The sequence below is a fragment of the Perca fluviatilis genome, chromosome 4, assembly GCF_010015445.1.
Source record: "Perca fluviatilis chromosome 4, GENO_Pfluv_1.0, whole genome shotgun sequence".
Classification (NCBI taxonomy): Eukaryota; Metazoa; Chordata; class Actinopteri; order Perciformes; family Percidae; genus Perca; species Perca fluviatilis.
Genome location: NC_053115.1, coordinates 15,107,166 through 15,125,414, shown reverse-complemented (window position 1 = coordinate 15,125,414; position 18,249 = coordinate 15,107,166). Strand labels below are relative to the sequence as shown.

Here is an 18,249-nt window from a genome sequence, read left to right as displayed (position 1 = left end):
AGCTACTGTAGGCCTATGTGTACTTTTTCATTAAAGGAAACAAGGACTAATCAAATAACAATTCTGAAAATGTGAAGTAAGCTAAATAAAAAAGTGTTATTGTAATTGCATTCAAGATTGTTCCTACTTGCGTGAATATATGGCTGACATATCTAAAAGAAGCATTTTGGGACAGTTTAAGGACAGAAACTGGGAAACCTTGTTACCACAGTACAAAGTTCCCTCAGTACAAACAATGTGGCACAATATCATAAACATTTAACATGCATGTAGGGATTAAACCCCTTCTCCAGTACAAAGCAAACAATAGGCAACTTTTATGATAATTGGGCGGGTTCGACCCTCTGATTGGCCTGTTCGGTGTCAGTCAAACTTATAAAATGAGTTTCACTTTTGATCGAAGGTAAGTCAGTCCTGCGTCTTATATTTCATGTTATAAATCCTGTATGTATGATTATTAGACGGTAAGGATATGCGATGTAACGTGTCAAAGATTGTGTTCGCCATAAATTGCTAAAAATATATAGGTAGGCTAGTTTAACTTGCCATGGCAAAAAGTGGAGTAGGATTTGTTTTTAACATCAGGCCTACATTTAACATAATAAATGTGCGCAGTCATATGCCAGATAAAGAATTATGTTTGTTTTTTAAGCTGTAAACTCGATCAAATACAAACACTTTGTGCTGTATGCTGTGTCTTTAATAGTAAAGATTGTCAAGACGTCTGGCAGTGTCGAGGACAAGAGCCCGTAAATAGTAATATAGTAATTATAGTCCATAGAATGCAACAGTATGAAAGAATTGGTACGGCGGCTGTGCTGCATTCAAGTGCTCCTCAGAAAATCCCTTTTGCAGAGTTGTGAAGCCGTTACTCATAGTTCGGTGTGTTCATGACCTTTGTGAGTAATCCGGAAAAAAATAATAGACGCTACAAAGCAATGGCGTAGGCAGAAATAGTATTTTGTGCGGGCCAGTACAAAAGTGAGTGGGCCCTTTTCAAAAGACGAATTAGCAAAAAGGACAAACTGAAAAAACAGCAACGATTTTACCTTCCAACATACTGCATTACAACGGCAATAGCAGTCTACAACATGCTCAACCAACAAATCTCAGTCGAAAAAGTTTGTACACAACAATATAGATAAAAACATGTCGGTTTTAACCTTTTCAGGCTAAAATATATTTGCAGCGGCAGAACCAGCAGCATTGGCTCTGCACAGCACTGTTATAAAATTAACCATTTTATTGCACAAAGTGGCATGATGCAAATCCTGGCGGGTATAAGTAATCTCCCACAAATTGCAACAGAAAATCTGAGAAATGTTTATTACTCATAAAAGTCTCCTCTATAACATATAAATTCAAGTTGAAAAATACTGAAACACATTATTGATGCAAATTAGCAGTCATTTGCATAATTAAACATACACATTCAGAATAATTGTAATACAAGAGATTATTGTCTTAATTTAAATAATCAACTGGGGAAGTTTAATGGAGATATCTGTTAGTTAAAATATTTCCCTATTCACCTGTAGTGTCTCTTTAACATAGGCTGCAATGGGAAACTGGCATTATTGATTTCAATATTTTTCAATACGTTCCACTACTTGGATTTCTTAGGACATTTTACATGTTATAGAGGAGACTTTTGAGAGACTAGATCAGTTGAGTGTCTGTTGCAATTTGTGTGGGGTCATGTTGCATAATGCCGGTACGGAGAGTCAGAGGGATGCAGGGAGAGGGAAATACTGTAAATAAATGTGACATTTTGAAATAAAAGTCAGCTCAAGCATTATCAGAGTAGGGTTCCAAAGCATAGACTGTACATATTAATATTAACAGTCTATGTTCCAAAGTCATTTTAGCTTGTGCTGAAAGCAACACTGGTATACTGGCGCTGTTGCATTGGAAATGACAACATCCGGTCTCTGAATATGAAAAAACTGGCCTTTTTTTATTTCTATTTCTTCGAGTGATTTTATTTTTTGTTATATGAAATAGAAAATAAATATCAAAGCATATTTTTAAATATCTCTCATCCCCTTTTGACCATGAAAAGGAAAAAACGCCTTGTATTTCAATTTCAAAGTTTGTATTTTAAAACGAAAATCAAACAACCATTAGTTTTTTGTTTTTTAATACCCGTTTATGAAATGAAAATCAAATGACCAAAAGATACACTGACCCATCATGATGTTTTGAACATGACGAACTGCCAAAAATGCGATAGGCCTACACTTAAGGCTACAACCTAATCTGATCTCATTAATTCTTTATTGTTATTATTTGGAATGTGGGCAGAAATTGTGGTGCTTAAACCCCTCAGAAACCTCAGAGCTGGCGTTTTAGTCAACATATGCTCCATCTTTTATATTCTCCATAATTTGGGCATTTGCTAATTCCACGTCTAATATGTGATATGGTGGCTATGTGAAAATTATTGTTGCATTAACATATTGGTTCAAAATGTAATACTTAATTTCTTAATGTAACAATAATTGCTTAAATTCTTGAACAATTAAACTTTAAACATTCAAGATTTTAAGCATGCTATCTTAAAGTATGTATGTATTTATTTATTTATTTATTTATTATTATTCGTGAAACAAACTGTACCCAGCTAATACTGTAAACATCGTCCTTTGTCTCTTTAAATAAAGGAAATAGAAAGCACACCTTCCCAGCTGAATAACCCAGAGGATTTATTTAGTACCACAGCAGCGTTAATGGTTTGTACGTGTTTTCAGGCTCCAAAGATGTCATCGCAGGAAAAAGATGAAGATGTGGTTGTTCTAAATGTGGAGTGGTCAAGGGGTGATCCACCACTCAAACTTGAGCTGCATCTAGAGCGACTTCTCCAGGCTTGGTTCAACAGAAACAGTTTGGGGGAAGACTGCACGGTTTTAAGTGCCTCAACAGACAGAGTTGTAATGAAGATTACTCCTGCCCCAGGTGCAGTCTAACTTTGTTTGGCTTTTTAAATTGTTACAGTAAAATCTCACAACATTGTCTACCATCTACCTTTCTTTACATAGACATCTGGCCAGCTTTCTGTATACATATTGGTTTTGCAGTTTAGTTTCTTGAGGTCTTCTTTTATTCTTTAGGAGACAAATTCATTTTGTGTTTTTCATTTTAGTCCTGCATACGCTTCAGAAACTGAGAGGACAAACACTGACCAGCAAAGATTGGAGAGCAGCAGTCAGAATAATGTCTGTTAGTCTGAGCTTTCAACAGCCGAAACAAATACAAGATGATGCTTCAATGGAGTTTCCTCCTTCATTCGCGGAACAAAGTAGTAACGCGTTTACATGTAATTGTAATATCCCAATGCACCATTTCTGGTATGTGAACCAGGCCTACAAGCAAGAAATTAAACATATAGAGAAAAAGACTGGAGTTAAAATCCTAGCAGAAGTGAAGCTGACATTTGAAGCAGACCAGAAAGATGGAAGTCCAAACTATGCTTTCTCTGAGTTCATTAACCTTGTCCAGAAGTGCTCAGTGGAATCCAGGGGCTTCACTTTTCCTCTCAAGAAAGTGAATCCAGAAGAGTGGAATGACACACTAAATATCATCCAGAGACCTGAGAACAAGCTTTTGCTTTCCGTATCCTCTGAAGGAATGACCGTATGTGGGCCAAGACAAAGTCAAGATGCCATCAGAAAGTCCTTAACTCCGTCAACAAATACCAGCCCTTCTGTTGGAGAGTCTACGTGGGCGTCTCAAGACACACCACTGAACATTGGCATGAGCATCAAAGACCCTCTCGCCAATGCTGGACTAACCATGGAGGAGAGCTCCTGGAAGCTGATGACTACTTCTTTCAATGAGCAAGTAACTAAGATCAAAACTAAGTTTGGTGTGGACTTTAAAGAATCAGGCATAAGTCCAGGCAAAGTCAAAGTCAAAGCTTGCTACAACAAATCTGGAGGAAATGCTTCAATGGAGAGTCACGCTGTCCGAGCTCTTCTTCACCTGTATCAGAAGAGTGCCACATCGCCCATGAGCTTCAGTCCAGGCAAAGTCAAAGCACGCTACCAAAAATCTGGAGGAAACATGTCAATGATGAGCCATCAGTTCCAAAAGAGTGCCGCATCACCCATGAGCTTCACACAATACCAGGGCGCCACTGGGTTCACTGACTCGTTGTCAGAGGCCGCCTCCGATGGACCCGTGTTGAATGGACAATCAGGATACAACACTGAGGCACCAACAGGGGGAGCAACAGCAGATGAAGAAACATGTCCTATATGCATGGAGCCATTTACCAAAAAGAAACAGCTCAAGTGTAAACATGAGTTTTGTGAGGAATGCCTGGCCCAGTCAAAGGAAGCCATGGGACCCACCTGTCCTGTATGCAGAGATGTCTTTGGTATGATGGAGGGAGACCAGCCAGATGGACACATGACATGGAAGTCACATTACTCATCCCTTCCTGGATTCTCAGGCTGCGGCACTATAACCATCAACTATGACATTTCAAGTGGAAAACAGACGGTAAATGCCTTGAGTTAAATATTTTCAGATGTGTCAATTGTAGAACTTGTGAGTTAGACGACTGTCAGTTCTAATATATGTTTCATTATCTTTTTGCAGGAAAAGCATCCAAATCCTGGAAAGTACTATTTTGGTATTAGCAGAACAGCATATCTGCCAGACAATAAAGAGGGCAGAGAAGTGCTGTTCCTGTTGAAGAAAGCGTTTAACCAGAAGCTCATTTTCACTGTTGGAACGTCCAGAACGTCTGGGATGGACAACCAGGTGACCTGGAACGACATTTACCACAAGACCAACACGACAGGAGGACCAGAATGGTACAGTAGCCAAATCTCTTTTATATACACTACCGGTCAAAAGTTTGGGGTCACTTCCAAATTTCCATTCCACTCCATTATAGACAGAATACCAGCTGAGATCAGTTGCAATGTTTTTTTTTTAACCAGGGCAGCAGTTTTCAGATTACATTATGTGCTTACATAATTGCAAAAGGGTTCTCCAATGTTTTCTCAGTTAGCCTTTTAAAATTTTGATGTGCCTTTGGAACATTGGATGAATGGTTGCTGATAATGGGCAGATATTGCATTAAAGATCAGCCACCCACTCAGATCAGCTGGTATTCTGTCTATAATGGAGTGGAATGGAAATTTGTAAGTGACCCCAAACGTTTTTTTTGTGATTGTTGCGGTCAAAAATCCTTGATTATGCGGCACGTTTTCTTAAAAAAATGCAATTTTATGCGATGAAATTGCAGGAACTTGCAAACATTTCGGTAACTTGCAAAAGCTGTGGTTTGATGAAAAAGACAAAAAAGTGATTCCCCCAACACCCTGCTTTTTGATGATGTTCATTTTTCAACTTTCTGCTAAGATATATGTGACTTTTTGCAAACGAAAATGCGGGGATTATGAAATCATGCAAGCCCCGCATATTTTGCGCGGAAATCGGCAATTTATGCGGCGAAAGTGCGATGTATGTGAAAAATGCGTCCCCCGCATAAATATGTGGACTTTGGCTAATTATGCGTTGAATTATGCGATCGCATAATCGCGTTTTTCTGGAGGGACTGAGTATGTATGTATGTATGTATATATGTATATATATATGTGTATATATATATATATATATATATATATATATATATATATATATATATATATATATATATATATATATATGTATGTATGTATATATATATATGTATATGTATGTGTATATATATATATACATATATATATATACATACATATATATGCACATATATATATATATACACATATATATATACATATATATACACATATATATATATATATATATATATATATATACATATATATATATATATACACACATATATATATATATATATATATGTGTGTGTATATGTATGTATATATATGTATGTATATGTGTATATATATGTGTGTATATATATGTATGTATATGTGTATCTATATGATGTATGTATGTGTGTGTAATATAGATATATATATATAATATGTACAGATATATATATTGAGCCGTGAAGGAATGGAGGAAAGGTGAAGGAGTGAAGACGGAGGAAAGTCATATAAAGCTGGATAAATGAGCAACTGGAGTTATATGTCAAAATTTAAAACAATCTGCAATACCAATGCAGAACACAACACATAATATCACAAATAGTCTAGTAGTGAAACATATAGAATCTTCATTGGATTACACACATACATACACTGTCACTAGAATATATATTTTTTGAATAATTGATGGACCAAATTAAAATTTTTAAGGAAAGGAAAAGATAGTATAGATACAATAATGTAATGAAGAAGGAATGAAATTCAATATGCAATAGTATTTTGTCACAGTAATTACAGTATTACTGGAAAACAGGACATATGTATGGACATGTAGGAAAGTAGAAAGTAATATCTAAATAGTAATGAATGGTGATATGTGTATGTACACCATGGATATACTCTTTTATTGCTTCTCTCTCAAACAGTACAGTGTATAATTGTGTCATTCTTATTTGGTGTTTGTATACAAAAAAAGGCTTTCTGAGCTTTCTCTGTATAAATACCATATATGTTCACTAACTAGTCTAAAACAAGACACCTGCTTAGGCTTTCAGCTAAAGTTGCAATCAGCAGTGTTTGATAGGCACCAGACTGGAATCTATTCTGTTTTGAATGTGTGGTTAACAGTTTTGACAGCAGTGTGTTAGCATTTGAACAAAGTGCTGTAAATCTACAGTGTTGTGCACGTTGTGGTTAAAGTCATGGGATAAGTGTGTAGAGTTTTGAAAACTGTGTTCAAGCAATGAAAAACGAACTAGAGTTTGGTCCACATGAACTGCTGCTGTGAAGACTGTAGTTAGCGTTTTGCACATGTGACTCCAGTTGTGCCCACTGTCGTTTAGCAATCGAAAAAAACTAACACCAAAAACAATTTAAATGATTATGTAAAACAAGCAATTACTGGAATGCGCACACTGCTGTATTATATACCGTCTTCTTTCTTGTAATTGTTAATGGTATCAGTCAGGGTTACTTTGAGTTTATGGTTTAGCAACATGTATTAGCTTCACCTATTAAGGATAACTTAAGGATTTCCTTAATTTGTTTAATTGGTAGTTTTTCAATTTAAAATGTAATCGGATTTACTGTTTGCCTAATAAATGATTAAACCAACCCACACTGACTCTACACAGTATTCTTCACTTTATCAGCATATATTGTGAGAAAGAAAACACAAAACACAGTGGCTTGTTTTCTGTACAATTCTTTAAAATTTTTATTTATAACAATATCTGTTATTTAGTTTGTAAAGTACTCCAGCAAAAATTAAACATTATTCTCTTTCCAGAAGAAAGTCTGTGCCTCCATGCATTGTGTACTATAAAAGCTATGTGTCATTTTTCATAAAAAAGGACTAATCAAAAAACAATTCTGAAAATGCATGTATGATTTTGCAAAAATGTTCTTTAGGTCAAATGATTGTACTTCTCTCTCCATTAAAGACAAAACATATACAACAGCATAAAATAACACTTGCTGACAGGTAAGCAACAAAAAAAAAACTTGTTATTGTAGTTACATTAAAGATTGGTGTTACTTTTCACATGCATTAAGATATGGCTGACACATTTCTGACAGAAAGCAGCATTTTGGGACAGAGGCTGAGCGTAAGGACGTGTCAGAGCGACCAGAGTGGTAGCATTAGCAGCAGCATGGCACAGAGGAGAGTGAGAGATTAGAGCAGAGAAATGCTAAAGACCAAATTAACATAATGCACTTAAGACTGAGTCATTACAAAACTGTGAACGTACAGACTTTGATCCTCTAAAGGTAGAAATAAAAATCTACTTAAAAGCCAGATGTATGTTATCTGGTCTTTAAAAAAAAAAAAAATGGACTGGAGAAATAAAAGACAAACAAAGACCCATCTCACTCTTTTTTTTTTCTTCGATTTTACCATAATTGCATCCTCCCTTTCCTTCTGAATCAAGACCCTTGTGACAGACAACTAAATGGTGCAGGCATGACACTATCCATCAAAGTCTTGTATATTTGCTATGGCCCTCCCGTTATTAGTCAGCTGTGGCCTGGACGTGTTCACCCAACCAACTGCCCACCCATGAGGGCATTTACCCTTACCATCGTTACATCTGTAATCTCCACCCACCACTCTGCCTGGAATGTTTCACCCATGACCAACTTCCTCACTTTCCCAACTTCATAATCACACACCAAAAAAACACCTCTCATCCTCTCACTTCAGCAAATCATGAGCTCCAACTGTCATACAATGTGATAAACAAACATACCTGTTTTACATCTTACGGTAGAAAGCCTACAATATACACTATACCATAAAATATGAATTCTGTGCAAGGAAGACAACACAATCATTTCATGAACATTGTTCTCTGAGAAGAAATTATGTGGAAATACTGTAGTTGCCATCTGGTATTGACATTTTACATGTGCTATACACAAACGGTGCGATCACAAATCTGTCTCACACAATCTTGCTAAGAAACTCCAGCAAGACAACATATGTACCGATTTAGAAAACTTTGAGTTTTGCCTTTCCCACTCAAAGTCAACACAAACAACAAACAGTTGGCACTGGTGAAATGGAACACTGTTTTTTCTTTTCTATACAATTCATACAAAAATAAAAAATTAAAATTGCTCCAATGATAGCATCTTTTCTTCTGATTTTCTTGTTTCCATTTCATTTTGCACAGAGGTAGTGGCTATTTAGGTAAAGGGTAAGGGACAAAGTGTAAATTAAAAATCTCTCATAGAAAATGTTATTCATTTTTGACCAGAGGAATCTCAAAAGAACAAAATATAATACTGCAATCACATACAAAAGTAGTCCTTCATTTTTGTACATTTTATACAGTGTTCACACTTTTTATCAATTTTCTCTCACACTTTTTATCCATTTTTTTTGTTTCGTTTTTCTTTAAAAGGCAAGAAGAGGGGTGTGTTTGGAATAGCGTGATCCAGGCCAATGGATAGTTTATGTCAGGGGGTCCACAAGGGGCTCTTCATCTCCACGTGATAGCAACTCCTTCTTCTCATCTGTGCTGGCCAGCGAGTTGCGGCTGTTGTGTGCTCCCATGTAAAGAGTGGCATATACTGGGTTTGTGAAGTTGGTGGGCTGGAATGGGCCAACAATCATCCATTAGATATTATTTATATGTGCAGCGGCTACAACATCTGTGTATGTACATGCACGCCTGGTATTTGTCTCTACCTTGTCTGGGTCCAGCGTGAAGTCTGCGTCTAGCAGCTCCCCGGCGTCGTCATCCGGCTCGCCCTCGTAGATCTTGTAGGCAGGGTTTCCAATCTCAACATTCATGGCCCCGTTGGTCATCCTTTGGTGCTGGAAGCCCTTGGCCCTACACAAAATAGTAAGGGCACCGTCATATCTTTGTGTGTCTTATTAAAGTTATAAGAGCCTTAACAGTGAAAGCGGGAGACACAGCCACATTATGAAGGGAAGAGGCATTACATGTCTCTCACCACCATCCAGGCTGAGAGAACTAAGCCACAGCACAGGCACCAACACAAACCCAGCATTCATGTAGCCCATGACAGATCCAGACACAGAGGACCTACAGACCTAAGTTTTTTTTATTTTTTATTTTTTTTATTTAGATAGTGACTGAAAGAAAAGGGGAGAGAGAAGGGAAGACCTGCAGCATAGGACTCTGGGCCGGACTCGAACCCAAGCCGCTGCGGTAAGGACTCCACTATGCACTCAACTCGGTGAGCTACTAGAGCGCCCCACAGACTATCTTTTAAGACCACAATGAATCCAAAATATGCTATGAATGTCTGCATTGCCTTTCTACCTTTTAAGTAAATGCTGGATTTCTCACATTGCATTTTCCAATCTGAGCTTGGAAGAATGCCGTCACACTGTCCATCTCTCACTACGAGAGACACTACCACAATACAAACCACAGCACAGTACAGTAAGTACAATATGGCACAGTATGATGGACAGCAGTATGACGGATCTACAGCACCGTCAGATCTATTCAATACATCTTTTCAATAGATCTGGAGCTGCTCTGAAGAGGGCGTTTAGACAAGAAAGATCCCGTAGGAGCAGGATGAGCTACAGCTCTCATGAACATCTAAGAATGGCGCGACATTCACCACAGGACCAAACACTGCACAGCATCCAAGACTTATGGACAAGGGAGTGACCGAGAAAGAGAGAGCGTCAGGATACAGAATTAAATGAGGGTATGGAAGGAAAGTGTAACCCTGGCAACCGTTACCGCAAGCGTCTGGAGCCGGTTTTGCCGGGCCGGCTAGACCTGAGGAGCAAAAGAGATGCCATTACAGTGAGGAGAGGAAAAGTGCAGACGGAAGAAAGGAAAGAAGGAAGGGAAAGGGAATACAAAGGCAAAAAGAGGTCTCAACTAACTCTTGTTTAAAATGTGTGCTATATAAAGTGTGACTCACCCCCTCATCCTTCTTCTATACCAGAACAACGCTCCAACAGCCAGCAGAACCAGCAGCAACAGCAGCAGCACAGGGATCACTATGGAGGCTGTGCCTACGTACACAAACATGTACAAACATAAGTATGGGGCGTAGAGAAATGTATTCCATTCAATGAACTTCTATTATTGATGTCATGGTAGAAGTGTTGACTTACGTCCGCCGGAATTAGAGGCACCGTCACTGTTGGCTACGGACTCGCAGCGATGCCCCGCCCAACCAGGTGAACATCTGCGCACACACACACACACACACACGGACACGGACACACACACACACACAAAGAGAGGAAATAGAGATAAGTGTGTATGCAATGATACATTGGCGATATTCAGACTCAAATGATAACAATTATGGATGAAAACACTGCTCCTCACCTGCACTCTGGAAGGCGGCTGATGGAGTTTATAGAGCACTGGCCATTTGCACAGTACTCATTTGTATCACATGTGTAACAGCTGGGCTGGACTCTTCCATTTGTGCAGCTGTAGAAGACAGAAAAAAAGATTGTGAGTAGCAATGACAAAGACTAGACAACTTTGCATGTGTAAGTGTGTTTGTGTGTGTTTGAGTAAATTATGAGCCTTACCGGCAGGTGAAGTCCCCTGTAGACGTGAAACCATCGCTGGGGATACACTCGCCGTCGCGACAATAGTGACACTTATCAATCTCGCATGTGCTGCCACTGTACTGGGGCAGACAGCGGCACAGTTTGGAGCCATTTTCACTCTGTAGACATGTACCTTTGTTCAGGCAGTGGCCTTCACAGCTTCCTGCTCGCACACACACACACACACACACACACACACACACACACACACACACACACACACACACACACACACACACACACACACACGTAAGTGCACTGCTAATCAACCACATCATAATCTATCATAATCTATTAGAGATACTCTATGACTGCAACAAAAGTGTTTGAGCATTTTTAAGCTTGCATGCCGGCTAGCTAGTGGGAACAACACTTACTGTACTGGCACTGGTCGCCCAGGAAGTCAGGAGGGCAGCTGCAGGTGGGCTGATTTCCAGTGCTGACGGTACAGTTGCCACCATTTTTGCAGTAATTTTTACATGTGTGCAGGTTACAGTTTGGCCCTGTAAAGCCTGTCAGGCATCGACAGGTAGGAGAACCTGTGGAACAAAAGACATATGAAGGGATAAATAGTCGGAAGGCTTAAGGGATGATGAGAGAGAAAGAATGTATCATATTACTGGGCCAACAGAAACGTAAATGTGTTCTGAAAAGCCTTATTTTAGCCTGTATAGTGTTATTTAAACGTTGCATTTAACCCATATTTACTTATACTGTACAAGCTAAAATAAATAACACATGCCAAAAAAACAGCTTGCAATGTCCATATCTTACCTGTAGGGGAAGGTGTGCATGTGCCTCCATTCTTGCAGTAGTCCCTGCACTGGTCAATCTCACATCGATCTCCTCCATAATTAGGCTGGCAGCGACACTTGGGCTGCTTGTGGGCATTTAGGAAACAGCTGCCACCATTCATACACTGGACCAAGCAGGGACCACTGGGAGGAGCTGCAGATGAAAAAGTTTTTCTGTCATTCAAAATGAGTTCTGCCTATGCGTGTGTGTGTTCTGTATGTGGAGGTGTGTGTTTACTCACAGATAGGAGACTGTGTGGGAGTGGGCAGCTCCACACATGTGCCATTGTCCAGAGTGCGTCCATTGGGACAGATGCAGACTGGTCCGCTGGGGCTCAGCAAACACAGCCATTCACATTTCTTCCTGTCGCAGGGATTAGTCACTGACAAAGAGAGAACCAGTATTAAAAAAATAGGAAAGAAAATACCTGCTTTAGTCCTCTCTTCTTTACTGGTTTTGTTTCAGTGAGCTGCTGTTGAGATGTGTCTGTTTTCTACTCACTCTCAGGTTGCTTGTAGCGGTGATACAATGCTATATCTGTGGCGTGGTTCATTCCAGTTGTAAGGTTCTCAATGGGGCCTTTGCCAAACTTATTCACTCGGAAAACGTAGTTGTTCATGTAGGTGACGCCATAGATGTAGTCCTCAAAGACATCGATGCCGAAGGGGTGATTGAGCTCTGTGTAGAAACAGAGGAGATGTGTTATGGAAGCTTCACAGTACACATGCTAAAATACACATTTTTGTCTTGTCCACCCACTTGAAAATTGCCTGACTAATAAAGAGACTGATCATTAGTATGGACAACAACATGTATGAATAACAGTGTGTGCCACTCAACTGTTCTTAATGCTGTTTACAGCCACAACCACATCACTGCCATTCAGCCTCACACTGCAGATCACAGAGAGTTTAGCATCGGCCCAGAACAGACGCTCGTTGAAGTAGTCCACTGCTAAACCTATACGGAGAGAGAGAGAGAGAGCAGAGTTAGAAAAGGTAGGAAGATTAAAGACTTAACACTTTGTGTTTAGTATAAAACAGATGATTCATCCTCATCCTCCACACTTCACCACTACCCTCATTCCTACCATAAACCAAAGTCTCTCTAGGTATATATGTATATAAAGATTTGTATATAAGTAACTGTATATATTGTTTTATTTTATTTCATTTGATTAAATATAAAATATGTGTATATACAACCTTTGTGTATCTAGCTCAAAGGGGCTACAATTAAAATGTCATTGTGCAACTGTGTGTTGTAACATGACAAACAAAAATTAACCTTGTTGTAACCCTGTAAGGAGAAGTACTTATGTAATGTATGTGTGTGCATGTTTTACCAGTTGGCCACTGAATGTTTTCCTCCACCAGGGTCTCTCTCATGGTTCCGTCCATAGCAGCTGTTTCAATCTTGGGATGGTTCCCCCAGTCTGCCCAGTACATTTTCCTAATGAAGAAAATGTAATGGTAAAAATGTACCACTTGCATTCTTGTTTTTTTTCTACAAGTAGCTAATTTTCCCCCTGGCTCCCAAGACCCGCTCACCCTCTCTGGGGGTCAACTACAATGGCATAAGGCTCATCGATCATGCCGGAGATGAGGGTTTTGCGGTGGCGCCCTCCACTTATCTGGGCCACCTCGATGACGTCTCTACCAGAGTCAGTCCAGTACAAGTTCCCTGCCACCCAGTCCACAGCAATGCCACGGGGCATCTTCAGATCAGGGATCTAAACAAAGAGACAGAGAAACAGCACTAAGACCCCTTCAAAATTGGACACACACCTGTCTTGTTTGTGTTTACGTCATATGCATGCATAAGTACAAGCACATATATACACACTTACCTCCACGTTTGTGACCCTCGACTCACTTTGGCGTCGGTTGCGGTTGCTATTTGGGGAGGAGGAGGAAGAAGGCAAATCATAGGAAGAAATACGCCCTGTGTGCCAGTTTGTCCAGTAAATGCGGTTTGCCTTGACATGCAGGTCCATGGCATCAATGCGCACGTTGGCATCGCCCTGGAAGACCTGCTCATAGCGCCAGTTTGGCATGGAAGGGTCCAGGCTGCGGATCTCACTGTCGTCAGCGATGTAGAGCACTTGGCGCGGAGCTGGGCGATTCACAGGAGATGAGATGTGAGAAAATGGAAGCCAGGTAAGCAAAATACAGAGTACATACATACGCTTGTGAGGTGTATTGTCATCCTATTTTATCCGATCATTCTATAATTTGTATATAGGCCATATCTGAACTATCTATATGTAGCTAGGAGTGATGAACTTTGCTCTACTTTTGGGGGATACTTCTATAGGAAAAGGGCCACAGGACACATCTGGCATGCATTATCAATGGGCCCCCAGGATGTTGAGATAGAGCCAGTTGGCATGAAGCCATTGGTCAGTTATCGAACCCACCCTAAGTTATGAAGAATAGATATACCATGTGTTAACAGCAGAACCTCAGAGTGACTGAGAATCTGGGTAGCTGTCGCTCTCCAAGCTCTGCAGGGCTTGTACATGATGCTGATTTCTTTGATGTAAATAAACCTTTATAATCAAGAAACAGTGTCGACGGATTCCTTTCCACACAGCAATGCAGCATCGCTACAAAATACACCACACTTGCATAAGCATGGAAGTACTCACCATCAGCTTTGCAGGTATCATTGATTCTGGTGAAGTACTTGTGGCAGCTGCACTTGTGGGAACCCTTGGTGTTGTTGCAGATGTGGGAACACACACCAAACTGCTTACACTCGTTCTTATCTGTGAGGCCACATGATACACATTACACATAGTTTTAAGTCTTCGAGAGCAGATGAGCACAAAGTGAGCAGTGCAAAATGGAGCCAGGGCAGAGAAAGAAATGTACCTTCACATCTGTTACGTCCATTGGACTTGAAGCCGGGTTTGCAGGAGCAGAAAGAGTCGGTGCCATTCACCACACAATGAGCTTCGTCTCCGTCTCCGCACACTGTCCCGTTACTGCGGCAGTCATTCAGCACCGTGTCTGAAAGCACAGGAACAGGTCGCATGCATTCACACCGACAACCAAACAGAATTTACACCGCCATCAAGACATCTATACTACAACACAACACACCTTTCTTATTGCAGTTGATTTCATCAGAACCATAGTCCTCGCAGTCATTGAAGTAGTTGCAGCGCAGGACAGAGCTGATGCAGCGGTCATTGGAGCACTGGAACTCATCTTTTTGACATACTGGTGTGGGAGGAGGCAATTCTGGAGGAGAACAGGGTTCACAGAAAGGTCATCCCAAGCCACCATTTAAAGTCCTAAACAAAATGCGCTCTTGAATTGTGAATGTAACTTGTACAGTGAGCTAGTAAGAAATGATTAAATAGATAGAACAAACAAGAGTAAACAAACTCACGGCAGTTGACTTCATCGCTGTTGTCCCCACAGTTGTTGACAGTATCACAGCGTTTTGATAAAGGCAGACATACACGATCATTATGACAGCGAAACTGCCTTGTGGGCGGGCACTGGAATTTAACTAGGGACCGAACGAGAGACACGTTAAGAAAGAGAGTAGACTGTATTTAAGCAAGGTATCAAGTTGTCCTTGGGAATAGTGTCGAATCACAGTGACTCTTACCACACTCTTCTGGATTCTCATCTGAGTTGTCTCCACAGTCGTCCTCGCCGTCACACTTCCATCCCAGGGGTTTACAAAGACTGTTGTTGCACTGGAACTCATCCAGGGGGCAATGTCTACCCACTGAAAAACGGCGGCGAGAGAGGAGGAATGAATGATGCATAACATCCGCTGCTGATACACAAGTATCCGGGGAGAAAATAAGAGTGTGTTCCTTACCACCACTGTCACATTTCTCCTCATCGCTGCCATCCAAACAGTCAACATCAGCATCGCAGCGCCAGCGGATGGCGATGCAATGGCCGTTTTTGCACTGGAACTGATCACTGTCACACTTCACATCGCAGCCATTCTGGAACAAAACAAAGAGTCATTTTCGTTAGTGCCTCTAGTGTGTCAAATTCCGAAGCAGAATGTCAATCAGGAAGCAGATGGGGATCGAGCAATACCTCATCTGAACCATCGGCACAATCGTGGTCCCCATCGCACTTCCAGCGCCCCGCAATGCAGCGGCCATTTGTGCAGGAAAACTCGCTCTCCGAACACTGGCGAGGCACTGAGGACAGAGAGAAGACAACTTAGAAGGGTGAGAGAGGATGATTGAGCAGGAGTAGAGGAGAGGAGCAAGGAGAGGCGCAAGGGAAGGGGAAAGAGAAGAGAAAGGTGGGAATAGAGCAGACTGCAAAAAGAGGTGCTCGGTTGAGAGCCACACGTACATGAATAAAATAAGGCTGTTTATTCATATTACGGGATTAACTCATGGGGCACAGAGGTGGGGATGGTGCAACATTTTGTACTCTACGAAGTAGAGGAGCTAGAGGAACTAGTGGGATTGAAAAGGAAGGAAAAGGCTCACAGCACAAAAGAGAAGCTGAGGGGCACACAAAGGACTGGGTAGCTGAGGTTGTGGATGGTTGAGCTGAAACTGTGCAAACACCTACCTCTGCCTCACATCAACAGGCCAGTGTGAAATGCAAAATAGACATGAAATGATGTGAGATGTGCAAATGGCCACAGAACTAATTAACGCAAAAAAGAAATCAAAGTCTCAACCATGCGTGTAGTTGAGTAAATATAACAGACAAACACACAGTGAAAGGTGATACATTGCTTACCCCTGTAGCTGCATCTGAAATGTTTTGCTTACAGTAGAGCTCATATGATATTATAAATGATTGCTTTCATACAGACAATGATATGCGGTTGTGGCTGTGTGAGCGAGCAGCAAAGTAAGAATAACAGAGGGGAACCTACCACACTTGTCTTCATCAGAGTTGTCCCCACAGTCATTATCGTAGTCACATTGCCAGCGGCCAGGCACACAGCGGTTGTTCTTACAGCGGAACTGGTACGGCTCACATGTCCGCTCATCTGAGCACCAAACAGACATGATAAGTACAGGCGTGGCCCCATTACCGACTTCCTTTTCTTTCTTTCTTCATTTACCACTCTGTCCTTACCGCACTCTTCTTTGGGTTCATCTGAAGCGTCTCCACAGTCATCCTCTCCGTCACACTTCCAGCGTGCCGGGATGCAGCGCCCCGAGTCCTTACAGCGGAACTCATCCACACCACATGTCATTTGAGCTGCAATAGAGAGGATTTAATGGATTAGGCGCACCGACACCAGACATTGGAATACAGGCTCATTCATTGGGAACAGAAAGACAACAAACGAAGGAGGATATGGGTTATTATGGGTACACCTAAGAAACAGATTTAAATTCTGTTTTGTACAGTTATAATAAGCTGCCTCTTACTGCAGTTGGCAGGCTCATCAGATCCGTCCACACAGTCATTGTCCCTGTCACACACCCACACCCGTGGGATACAGCGCTTGGTGATGGCACACTGGAACTGGTTGGGGGCACATGTCACTTCCGCTGCACAAGAGACAGACAGATACTCCACTAAATACAGAAGAACTGCTATCTCAAAAAATTCACAAATTAAAATGACTAAAACGCTAAAGTCCTGCTAGTGGACCCTAGAGACTGCAATATGCATTTACGTCATGAAATGGTGATTTTGCTTTTTAATATTGCACCCTTGCAGTTAAAGGTGCTAAAATAAAAATTTTGACCACAAGATTGGCACGGCAGAACAGTTTATGTGCTCTCCCTCTGTGGAGGATGAACGTGCTCAGCAAATGTCAAATGGCCTAAGGGTATTGCTAAAGGAAAGGTCAAAATGGACAGAGATCATCTTGAGCCTGAGGGGGGTTTAGCAATGATGAACAATTTCCTATTTGCTCATTAGTTTTTGAGAACAGTATACGTGGAAATTGTGGCTTACGGGGAGATAGAGGAAAGGTCAAAGGGTTCACTATAAACAGTAGGGTTCATTCGGTGGGGACAAAATTTTGTCACGTTTAAAGTTGTAGAGATATCTTGCTCTGGACCAACGACAGACAAACAGACATACTGTACCAAGATCACCACCCCGAGGCACTGCCACTAGCAGAGCAATACTGAAAAATAACAGGAAACTCCCTCAAGAAAACTAGAAGGGACTCACGACAGTCTTTCTCATCCTCTCCCTCTCCACAGTTGTCCTGTCCATTGCAACGGAAGATGCCAGGGATGCAGCGACTGGGGTGGGTACACTTAAACTGACTTGGCAGGCACACATGGATGTCTGGGAACAAAAAGACAACAAACGAAGGAGGATATGGGTTATTATGGCTACACCTAAGAAA

The 18,249-nt window shown here is 40.9% G+C and overlaps 2 protein-coding genes across 5 annotated transcripts in view; one reads left to right on the top strand and one right to left on the bottom strand.

Moving 5' to 3' along the window:
- Positions 1–331: 331 nt before the first annotated feature.
- Positions 332–4,944, top strand: LOC120556944 (E3 ubiquitin-protein ligase DTX3L-like; the record flags this gene model as incomplete). Its single annotated transcript, XM_039796842.1, has 4 exons — positions 332–403; positions 2,751–2,955; positions 3,143–4,503; positions 4,603–4,944. Coding segments are annotated over exons 2-4 (1,899 nt in total), but the record flags the coding sequence as incomplete, so codon positions are not given.
- A 2,312-nt stretch (positions 4,945–7,256) lies between these two features.
- Positions 7,257–18,249, bottom strand: part of LOC120556827 (low-density lipoprotein receptor-related protein 1-like) — a 98,686-nt gene continuing 87,693 nt past the window's right edge. For 2 of the 4 annotated variants that reach the window (XM_039796560.1, XM_039796561.1), the window contains exons 65-90: positions 18,069–18,188; positions 17,312–17,434; positions 17,013–17,138; positions 16,807–16,923; positions 16,002–16,108; positions 15,772–15,904; positions 15,553–15,675; positions 15,328–15,450; positions 15,036–15,176; positions 14,805–14,942; positions 14,579–14,698; positions 13,778–14,043; positions 13,479–13,660; positions 13,274–13,380; positions 12,769–12,888; positions 12,430–12,606; positions 12,170–12,310; positions 11,908–12,081; positions 11,511–11,672; positions 11,113–11,296; positions 10,901–11,008; positions 10,681–10,754; positions 10,485–10,578; positions 10,298–10,336; positions 9,262–9,406; positions 7,257–9,165 (exon numbers count right to left, since the gene is read on the bottom strand). In XM_039796560.1, coding sequence (XP_039652494.1) covers positions 9,025–9,165; positions 9,262–9,406; positions 10,298–10,336; positions 10,485–10,578; positions 10,681–10,754; positions 10,901–11,008; positions 11,113–11,296; positions 11,511–11,672; positions 11,908–12,081; positions 12,170–12,310; positions 12,430–12,606; positions 12,769–12,888; positions 13,274–13,380; positions 13,479–13,660; positions 13,778–14,043; positions 14,579–14,698; positions 14,805–14,942; positions 15,036–15,176; positions 15,328–15,450; positions 15,553–15,675; positions 15,772–15,904; positions 16,002–16,108; positions 16,807–16,923; positions 17,013–17,138; positions 17,312–17,434; positions 18,069–18,188 — 3,485 coding nt within the window. In that variant the 3' untranslated portion in view covers positions 7,257–9,024. The remainder of the gene's footprint in view (positions 9,166–9,261; positions 9,407–10,297; positions 10,337–10,484; positions 10,579–10,680; positions 10,755–10,900; positions 11,009–11,112; positions 11,297–11,510; positions 11,673–11,907; positions 12,082–12,169; positions 12,311–12,429; positions 12,607–12,768; positions 12,889–13,273; positions 13,381–13,478; positions 13,661–13,777; positions 14,044–14,578; positions 14,699–14,804; positions 14,943–15,035; positions 15,177–15,327; positions 15,451–15,552; positions 15,676–15,771; positions 15,905–16,001; positions 16,109–16,806; positions 16,924–17,012; positions 17,139–17,311; positions 17,435–18,068; positions 18,189–18,249) is intronic. The other 2 variants (XM_039796562.1, XM_039796563.1) reach the window with 1 other exon arrangement.